The sequence below is a fragment of the Myotis brandtii genome, unplaced genomic scaffold (assembly GCF_000412655.1).
Source record: "Myotis brandtii unplaced genomic scaffold, ASM41265v1 scaffold82, whole genome shotgun sequence".
NCBI lineage: Eukaryota > Metazoa > Chordata > Mammalia > Chiroptera > Vespertilionidae > Myotis > Myotis brandtii.
This window is the reverse complement of record NW_005371324.1, coordinates 8315799-8326600: the sequence shown is the minus strand read 5'-3', so window position 1 is coordinate 8326600 and position 10802 is coordinate 8315799. Positions and strand designations below refer to the sequence as shown.

Genomic DNA, 10802 nt, shown 5'->3' with positions numbered 1-10802 from the left:
GGACCTAAATAGACACTTTTTGAAAGAGGACATTGAGAAAGCCAAGAGACATATGAAAATTTGCTCAAAGTCACTAATCATCGGAGAGATGCAAATCAAAACAACAATGAGGTACCATCTCACACCTGTCAGAATGGCTATCATCAACAAATCAACAAAGGACAAGTGCTGGCAAGTATGCGGAGAAAAAGGAACCCTTCTCCTTCACTGCTGGTGGGAATGCAGACTGGTGCAGCCACTATGGAAGACAGTATGGAGTTTCCTCAAAAAGTTAAAAATGGAACTCCCATTTGACCCAGGGATCCCACTTCTAGGAATATATCCCAAGAAAACAGAAACACCAATCAGAAAGGATATATGCATCCCTATGTTCATAGCAGCACAATTTACCATAGCTAAGATTTGGAAACAGCCTAAGTGCCCATCAACAGATGAATGGACCTGGAGAGCATTATGCTAAGTGACATAAGCCAGTCAATGAAAGAAAAATACCACATGATCTCACTCATTTATGGATAATAAAGACCATTATAAACTGATGAACAAAAATAGATACAGAGGCAGAGCAGCATTGAACAGACTGTCAAACTACAGCAAGAAGGCTGGGGAAGGTTGGGGGGGTGGTAAGAGATCAACCAAAGGACTTGTATGCATGCATATAAGCATAACCAATGGACACAAGACACTGGGGTGTAGGGGATGCCGGGGGAAGGTCAAGCAGGGGGGAAAAAGGAGACATATGTACTACTCTTTGTAATATTTTAAGCAATAAAACAAAATTTTAAAAAAATAAATTAATTAAATAAAATGAAACCAAGTTTTGTAGAGGGAAAAATGTTTTCTGCATTCTCTTTATACATATGATTTGAGACCATAGAGGGTGATAAGTAGTGATGGTGTAGAGAGGAAGGAGTATATAAAAAAAATAAAGTTTTTATCAATCAAGAATTTTTAAAAGCTTTGTACTACTAAAAGAGTGAGAGGGAAAAAAAAGGCAAAGCAGTATAACTAGGGTATCCTGGGATCTTAGGGTGATGGTAGAATGGTGAAAACATCCAAATAGGTTTGTGAAGGAAATCCCATTGTAAAGGACTCTCAGAAAATCTTTGTCTTCTATATAGTACCATGGCCAGCAAGACCTAAGGGCTCCTCTAGTGGACACTGAAGAGCTAGGAAAGGGTGTGGAAGTCACCTTCGCATCCTGCACACTGCAGATTCAGGCAGGGAAAACAACCAAGTGCCTCTGAGGGTTGAGACAGACATGCTGAGACCCAGGCCACTAGAATAAGCCTGGGGTTGGATCAAGGACAAAACCGAAAGTAAGAACATTGAAACTAGAAGCTATGATGGCAGGTCAGTACCTGAATGATTCCCCAGAAGCCAGCTCAGATGAACCACAGTATCACAGACTTGAAATTCCCTCACCCCACTTTCATTGGACTTCCCCTGTACCTAGAATCCATCTTAGGAAGTGAAACAGAAAAGAAATACTCATAGAAAGAGGAGAGAAAAAGCACTGTTGGGGAGGTGAACTTTAAATTATTTACCCAAAAGAAACTGAACTAAACCCAGAGGGGTTGAGAAAAGAATGAGTTACCCTGCATCAGTGTCCTCACTTCCCACACCAACATTACAAAGCACAAAGAACCAGTCACAGAATCGAGGTCGTTTTATATAACATCTGAATTCATATAAACCATACAAAATTATATAGACGTGCTATATTCTGGAAAGGTAGTACAATATAAATAAATGCCATTGCAATACATCCTACTATCATTTTATAAAATTCAGAATTTTATAAAATAGATAACTTAGAATTATAGCTGAATTCCTAGAATAAGTGGATCTGATGGACTGTAAAAGTTCATAACCAGAGAGAAAAGAACCAGGTAGACAACACCTCACAGAATGCTATCTAACCTTGTGTGTCTGTGTGTGTGCTGCACACATGATGCTAAAAACACCCTGATGTTTTAGTGAGACAAGCATGGTCACTGCATAGAGAAGGGACCGGGAACCCTAGCCAGAAAAATCTAGACTCTCAATTTTATTAACTTATTTCCCTTTGTTTGTTTTTAACTCAATAAAATTATGTAAAAATCTTGGAGTATCACACTTGATTAAAAAAATCTGAACGTTATCATTGATTCATCTTTTTTTTATCCCTGTAACAAATCCATCATCAAGTCCTGTCAGCTCTTCAGAACTAGCTCGAAGGGGCCCATTTGTCTTTTCCATGGCCAATATCATCTATTGCAAAGACTACTAAAACAGCACCCCTACCAGGTTCCTGCTACACCTTTGGCTCCCTACAATTCATTCTCAGTAAAGTACTCACAGTGCTTGAAATTCTCCAGTAACTCCCATCGTTCTTAAAATGAAAACTGAATCCTTGCTGTGGCTTGGCTACTGACCTGTCTGCCCCCCAGTATTACTCTCCTCTCTCTCTGTTACCCCAGAAACACTGACCTCCTTTCTTGTCTTAAAAATGGTAAGTTGTGTTTCCCCGCAGAGCCTATGCAGTTGGTGTTCCTTCTTCCTGGACAAGCCCACCCTGCAGATCTTCCCATGACAGGGAGGTCCTGTCCTCCTCAGATCACAGCTCAATGCCTCTTTAAAGAGGATTTTCCCAAGCACCCAAGCAATAGTGCAGTAGCCCTCTTTCCGTTGACTTCCCTCATTTGTTTGTTTGTGGGTATATAATCCAGTTATCCCTTTAGATATAAACTCCTTGAGGGTAGGAGACTTATTGTGTGTTTTCTTCAGTATTGTTAATTGAAGGGATAAAAAATGAATGAATAAATGAATGACTATGGTAACAAGAGGAAAACAGTTACTTCTTCCCACTGCTTCTCTTCCCACTAACGTCATTCATGTCATTCCCAATTTCACCATGACTGGGAAAAATGACTAGAAATAAGTCAATGAAGAACATAGGAGATGTAGTCCTACATAGCAGTATGTAAAGAGTTTAAAGAGAGATTAGGAAAATAAAAATTTTAATTTAGGAGAAAAAAGTAAATTTCTTTGAAATAATGTAGCCTCGCAATGCTGGATCTTCCAAGTCAGGAATCTAAAAGTAAGAAATGCCTCTGCTCCATAAAATATTGTATAAAATGTATTTTCTGAGTTCAGATATTTAAAATGCACTAGGATATATATTACATAACTGATGAATCCTTTTAAGAGCATCAACATTGATGAAAATTCGAATTTTTATCTATTGAGTTTTCATGAAGTAGGATAGCCATGTTGTTAATTGACATGAGACACACTATAAGATTTTAATTTTTTCACAATTAATGCATAAATAGGCAATCAGGTAAAAGTGATTAGAAAACAATAAATCCACTGCTTATATTTCAATAGAAAACTGACCTTAAGTAACAGATTTCTGTAGACATATTTCTTAGTTAAATTTTAGTTAAAATTATTATATTTAAGAAAACTTAACAAAACAGTAATATAGAAAATAGTTGAGTAAAACTCTGGAAGAGTTTAAAATTATATACTCTTCACTTAAGTTGACAGATCAATAACTTTAAAGAGCAGAAATGCTCTTATAGTTATGCATAATGCATAATTGTTTTTGTTTTAGTTACAACAAAACTTGACTATGCTCCCACATAATATGGGAAAAACTTGTTTCTTAATAAAAGCATAATAACTAGCCTATTAATAATCAGGTTCCTAATGTAGTATCACATTTTGAAATAAAAAAATAAACTACATTCCTATTATGTTACAGATTAATACTTGTTCTCAGAACTATTTCCAAAAAAGAAAAAAAAAATTCTTACCAGACATAAACTGTGTAATAGAGGATAATTCCATTTGGCTCCAAGGGTGGTTTCCATGACAACTTCACCCTGACACCAGACAACTGTTTCACAGAGAAGTCATGGGGGGGAGAATCAGGAGCTGAAAAGTCAGAGTAAAAGATGATGCATTTTATTAAATGTATATTGAAAAGGTTAAAATGAAGGTGCACAAAATTTTTATTATAAACTTTCTGGTAAATGAATCAGGTACAGTGTTTTTCTCCATGGGCAGGAGAGACTGATGTTTACTTTCAAAATGAGATGATAAAAGAAGATTTTGCATGGTGGTGTTAGAACATCTGTTTCTGTGATTCAATGGAAAAAAACATTTCATGAGAAAAAAGCAAGGAGTATTTCACAGTGATTCACCTACTGGTCAAGTACATCTTGGTAAATTATCATTCTCTAATAAAAAGAAACTATGTGGTGTATAAATATAATATACAGTAAAAAATAGGCTCCGTACAAAATAAAAATAGATGGGGGGAAAATCCACATTTAAAAAGTGAAAGTGATAAGCATTATATTGACAGAGCATTTAAAATGACTGACCCCACAAATAGAAACTACACACCTCAATTTCAGTTGTGTTAATGAAATGTAAAATAATATTGATATCTGTTCACATAGTCTTTGAAACTGAATAGTTTACAAAGGAAACACCAATGCAGCACATAAACAGTAAAATGCAGCTTAGGGTCTACATCTCATTCTGCTATAACAGTGTGAGAAATCAAACACTTTAGCCATTCTAATTGAATAAGCACTAAAAAAATTGCTGTAAACCAGTTAGCCAAGTGTATATTTCTATTTAGATAAAACATTTAGAATGGCATTTCTCAGTTGCTGTATTACAGTATAGTAATGCTTTGGACTATTAATATGCAACTTTTACATATAAAAGGTATAAATCACTAAAACTGATCATTGTTACAGTTTTACATGGAAAATGAACAATTAGGAAGTTAATAGAAATTCTGGAAATTTTGTGAGATCTTCAAACAATGTTAATTTATTAATCTGTACATGAGCACATAGCTCTTTCCAATAATTTGGATAAAATACTACCTGAATTATTTTTATTTTTATTTGCTGAATAATCTCAGTTATAGTTGTGTAGATACATGTGTCTCTGAGTGTTTTCTCATTATTTTGGTAACAACAATGTTTCAAAAAAGAGGTTTATTGAGCAGAGAAAAGGTTTATGAGATGAGCTCTAAGAAATAATGATGACAGCTGTATTTGTATTTTCATTTGGTATTCCCACTGGCAGGACAATAAAAATGCTATCAAACACTGATTATCACAAGAATCCACATATCATTTGGAGATGCCTGTTTCCCAAGACATGCATTACTTCTAACTGAGAGCTCTCATTTGTCAAAACAAAAGCCTATGCCATTTTCCCTAATATCTTTGCAAAAATTAACATTTTTTATTATTGGGGGAAAATATATTTCAATAAAAAATAACACTGATTCATAACATAAGTTGTAATCAAGCATTTCTGTTCTATACTATTCTTTAATATATGTATATGGAACATGAGTTAATTCTTGGTGTTTTATACTTAATCTTACTATCTCCTTGGATAATATATTTTTATGTAAAACTTTGTATTGCTTAATACATGTAATTAATATGCTTATCTAAACAAAATACTGCACATCTATCATAGCACACTGTATAATCATTTTGGCATTTGTATAAAAATTAGAAAAATAAATGCAATGTCTTTTGCATTTTACCCAGTTCATCATGACAGGGAATATGAGAATACATGAGAAGGGTCTTCATAAGGCTCTTACTCTATGTGCCTGGCATGATCTTTCCTATCTCTCACCCTCCTTCTTTAGTCATCTTCCTTCAAGTCACAGCTAGACATAATTTTCTCAGCTGCACTTTCCCAGCTGTCTCAGAATAGCTAGAGTCCCTCTTTTGTCCTGGTGAATAATTTTGGGAACACTTATGCTGATAATTAGAATTGTAAGTATTATTTGTATCTACATTTATTAAATTTGTATCTCTTCTACTGAACGGAAAGCCCCATGAGGCAAGGAACTCCTAATATCCAAAAAATCAAACTTTCTCAGGACTTTATCCCTTCTCAATTTCCTTGCAGTATTTTGATAAGGGGGTCTTCTTTACCCTTAGCAATTGTATCAATGACTAGGCCAAGGATTTGGATGGATGTTTACCTTGACGCTATTTTTTAGCAAGCCAGGTATTCAGATGCATAGTCAATGCACTGAAACTATTGACTTGAGAGGTAACAAACTCTGACTGTTTGAAATATATGTTCACTGCTATCCTAGACTCTTTCATATAAGATCTCAAATTCTCAGAACAATTTAATTAGAATAGAAATAAAGAACTGGGCAAATAAATGATAACAGTTTTAATTCTTCCTTTCCAAGTTGGATGTCTTTTATTTCTTTTTCTTGCCCGATTGCTGTAGCTAGGACTTCCAGTACTATGTTGAATAAGAGGTGAAAGTGGATATCCCTGTCTTGTTCCTGATCTTAAGTTTTCCCCATTGAGTATGATGCTAGCTGTGGGTTGGTCATATATGGTCTTTATTATGTTGAGATATGATCCCTCTATTCTCACTTTGCTGAAAGTTTTTATCATAAGTTCCTCATTTTGTGGTGACCCCCAACCATAAAATTATTTTCGTTGCTACTTCATAACTGTAATTTTGCTACTGTTATGAATCGTAATGTAAATATCTGATATGCAGGATGTATTTTCATTGTTACAAATTGAAGATAATTAAAGCATAGTGATTAATCACAAAAACAATATGTAATTATATATGTGTTTTCCGATGGTCTTAGGCGACCCCTGTGAAAGGGTCGCGACCCACAGGTTGAGAACCGCTGATTTATATGATCTATGATTTTTATCCTTCATTTTGTTTATGCGATGTATCACGTTAATTGGTTTGCAGATATTGCACCAACCTTCCATCCCAGGAAAAAATCCCATTTGATCATGGTGTATGATCTTTTTACCTCAATATAACGGGCTAATTCAGGCAAGGTGGTGTCCATTAATGCTGAAAGTCCATTATATAATAAAATAGGCTTTCCAAATGTGTATGTTAAAAAATTGACTAGTTAGTTTGCCTGTTTTACTTAAGTAGGCACATTTGTGAATTAAAATTAAGTATGTATGAGAAGTTTAATTTCACAGAAAAGTTTTCTATATGCATTACAGTCATTTAAAATTTTTACTGAATAGGGCTAGTAAATGGGTGCATTCACCACTTTGAGTAAACAAATGCACATGGCTGGGGTGTGGCTTACCTCACATCAGAATATCTGCCAGCACTTGTTTAGACTGCTGCAGAAATTCACACCACAGGACAACAGAACCCATTACCACATGTGGTGCAGTGTGATCATGTGCTAATCGTTTGCGGAACATTATGAGCAGTAGCTCTTTGATTTAAATATGTAGAATATAGTTGTAGACATATAATGTTTATTTATGTTGGCTAAATTATTACAGTGTTTTCTTTCCAACATATGGCCTATTCGCTAAAATTTCTTAAAAATAACAGAGAATTAATAACAAAAAAACAGTTAATTTAATTATGAGCAAATCTTGGTTAAAAGCTTTTTAAAATGAACAGGGTGCTAATTTTCACATATGACATATGGACAGAATATTCTGTCCATTAAATCCAAAGTCTATTAAATTGAGGTCTGCAGAATCAAGGGTGTACTGCATTGCTGGATTTGCTTTGCTAATATTTTGTTAAGGATTGTTGCCTCTATGTTTATCATGGACATTGGCCTATAATTTTTTTCTTTGTAATGTCTTTATCTGGTTTTAGAATTAGAATAATGCTGGCCTTATAAGATAAGCTTGGGAGTCTTCCTTTCCTCTTGAATTTTTTGAAATAGTTTGAGAAGGACAGTTGTTATTTCTTCTTTGAAAGCTTGGTAAAATTCACCTGTGAAGCCATCCAGTCCAGGACTTCTGTTTGTTGGAAGTCTTTTAATTGCTGCTTCAATTTCAGTAGTTGTAATCAGTCTGTTCAGATTTTTCTGTTACTTCTTCATTCAGTTTTGGAAGTTTGTATGTTTCCAGAAATTACCCATTTCTTCAAGATTGTCCAATTTATTGGCATGTAGTTGTTCATAATATTTTCTTATAGTCCTTTTTATTCCTGTGATGTCACTTGTTACTTCTCTTCTTTCATTTCTGATTTTATTTATTTGTGCCTTCTGTTTTTTTCTTGATGAGTCTGGTTAAAGGTTTATAAATCTTGTTTATCTTTTCAAAAAACAGCTCTTGGTTTCATTGATCACCTGCATTTTTTTTTAGATTCTATTTCATTTATTTCCACTCTGATATTTATTGTTCTTTCTTCTATTCACTTTGGGTTTCATGTTTTCTTCTTTTTCTAGTTCCTTTACATGTAAGGAAAGATTGTTCATTTGATACTTTTCTTATTTCTTGAGGTGGCATATAATTGTGTCCCACAGATTTGGGTTTGTTGTGTCAGAATGGCTATTATCAATCAATCAACAAACAACAAGTGTTGGCAAGTTTGTGAAGAAAATAGAACCCTTGTGCACTATTGGTGGGAATGCAGATTGGTGCAGCCACTATGAAAAAGAGTATAGAGGTTTATCAAAAAAATTAAAAATGGAACTGCCTTGTGACCCAGTGATTCCACTTCTGGGGTTATATCCAAAAAAACTGAAAACACGAAATCAAAAGAATATATGCACCCCTATGTTCATTGCAGCTTTATTTACAATAGCCAAGCCGTGGACGCAACCCAAGTGCTAATCAATAGATGAGTAGAATATTACTCAGCCATAAAAAAGAATGCAGTCTAACAATTTGCAGCAGCATAGATTGACCTAAGTGAAATAAGTCAATCACAAAAAGGCAAATACACATGATTTCACTTTTATGTGGAATCTAAAGAATACAAATTAACAAACAAAACAGACTCAGATACAGAAAACAGACTTTTGTTTGCCAGAGAGAAGAAGGTGGTGGAGGACTGGATGAAAAAGGTGAAGGCATTAAAAACTGCAGACTGGTAGTCAAAAAAGTCATGAGGATATAAAATACAGCATACAAAATATAGTCAATAATATTGTAATAATTATGTATGGTGCCAAATGTATTTGAAATACTATTGAGGGGAACCCTTTGTAAAGTATATGATTGTCTAACCACTATACTGTACACTTGAAACTGATACAAAGTAATATTGAGTGTAAATTGTAATTGAAAAAAATTTTAATTTTAAAAATACAATTTTGAACAGATAAAGGTTGCTGGAGAAATAAGCATAGCAAGTAGAGGCAATGACTAAGGAAGACTAACCTCTAAGAAGACTTAGAAACTGGGACAACCCAGAGCACCCAACCACCATGCTCTAGTGAAGTAATTTGGTGGAGGGGAAACCATGGGGACCTGAAATGGGAGAAGAGGCCTCCAAAGACTTTATTATATTGCATAAAATACGAGCAATGCAGAGAAAAGCCTTCCTTTTACAAGCGTACAATGCACAGTTTTCCTGGTGAATGACTAGAATCTGAACATACACAGGATACAAACTAGCTTGAAGATTGGAAAACTTGAAAGAGAAAAGAAAAACAAAAACCCTACAAATGCTTATGATACATACAGTGCCACTCCCCTCCCCATTAGAATAGAGCATCCTTTTATAGTAAAAATTAACAGTCCCAAAACACAAAATATATAAAACATAAACGCAAATCTAAACCCAATTATATTCCTCAAAGTTAATTTTCTTAGCATGATATATGCCTCTAACTTAGTGAAATACTGGTGTAAAGTGGTCTTGGTAGCAAAGCTGATTTTATTTAGGTTAAGAAAAGGTATATTTAAATATTCAATAGGAAGGCTATAAACAATCAGGAATAACATCTTGCAAATTATGTAGTGAACCTGGAAAACAGCCTGAGCTCATTAACAAACTAACTCTAATGCAATAAGAAACTGTTACAGGTTCACATAACAGAATCTACTACAAAACTTATGTAAATGTCTATTCTTATGAACATAAAAGTTGAACTAATGAACTTATGAACAGTTATAACTAATATATGGTGTTCAAACTATTCAAACCAAAATTTTAACCTTAAAAATTCCAATGAAAAAAAATTAGTGATTTTTTTTTTACAGGGCACAGATGACACCAGAATAATTTAAAAAGTATCTTACACCTGATTTTATTGAACATAAATCTGACTATACTATTTTTTCACCATGAGAGAAGAGGAGAAGAGGCCTCCAAAGAAATCTGTGTAATGCTGGAATGGCACACAACTGATACCCAAGGACACTGTTGTTGTTGTTGCTGTTTTTTCATTATATTTTTATCTTCATAGGTTTTTTCTGAAATGTGTTGTATTCTAAATACATCACTATCCACTACCATACTTACCATCTTCTTCTGTCAGTACACTAATTGGCGCACTCCGAACTCCTTCACCTTTGAGTGTACTAGCAGACACTTCAATTATATATTGGGTATATTTCTTCAGTCCTAAATAGAAACAAAATTTACAAGTTGAGACTTACCAAATATCCTTTAATAATATGCATGAAGCAAACTATGAAATGTCTCTTAACAATCATCCAAAAGTAAAAGCTAAACGGAACTGTAGATATTTGAAATAGTAACTCCTGTTATGAAGACAAAATGATACAGGCTAATGTGGACAAGGACTGACCTAGAATACTCTTTCATGTGACCTGAAATAAATGCCTGGCTTATCTAACCAAAAACCCAGAGTGCCATAGCCTGTATAAAACTGCTCCCATTCACACTTAATATTTATAATAGAACAAGCTAATATTTTGTGGCCACCCTGTCAATATAAAGGTAAATATTTAACATTATATATATATACATATATTGTGTGTGTGTGTGTGTGTGTGTGTATGTGTATGTATGTATATATATATATATATATATAT

The 10802-nt window shown here is 34.2% G+C and overlaps 1 protein-coding gene across 2 annotated transcripts in view; it reads right to left on the bottom strand.

Annotated features, from left to right (window-relative positions):
• The window catches only part of PTPRQ (protein tyrosine phosphatase, receptor type, Q), a 219873-nt gene that overhangs the window by 154933 nt on the left and 54138 nt on the right, over positions 1–10802 (bottom strand). For both annotated transcript variants that reach the window (XM_014531678.1, XM_005884154.2), the window contains exons 16-17: positions 10267–10368; positions 3804–3924 (exon numbers count right to left, since the gene is read on the bottom strand). In XM_014531678.1, coding sequence (XP_014387164.1) covers positions 3804–3924; positions 10267–10368 — 223 coding nt within the window. The remainder of the gene's footprint in view (positions 1–3803; positions 3925–10266; positions 10369–10802) is intronic.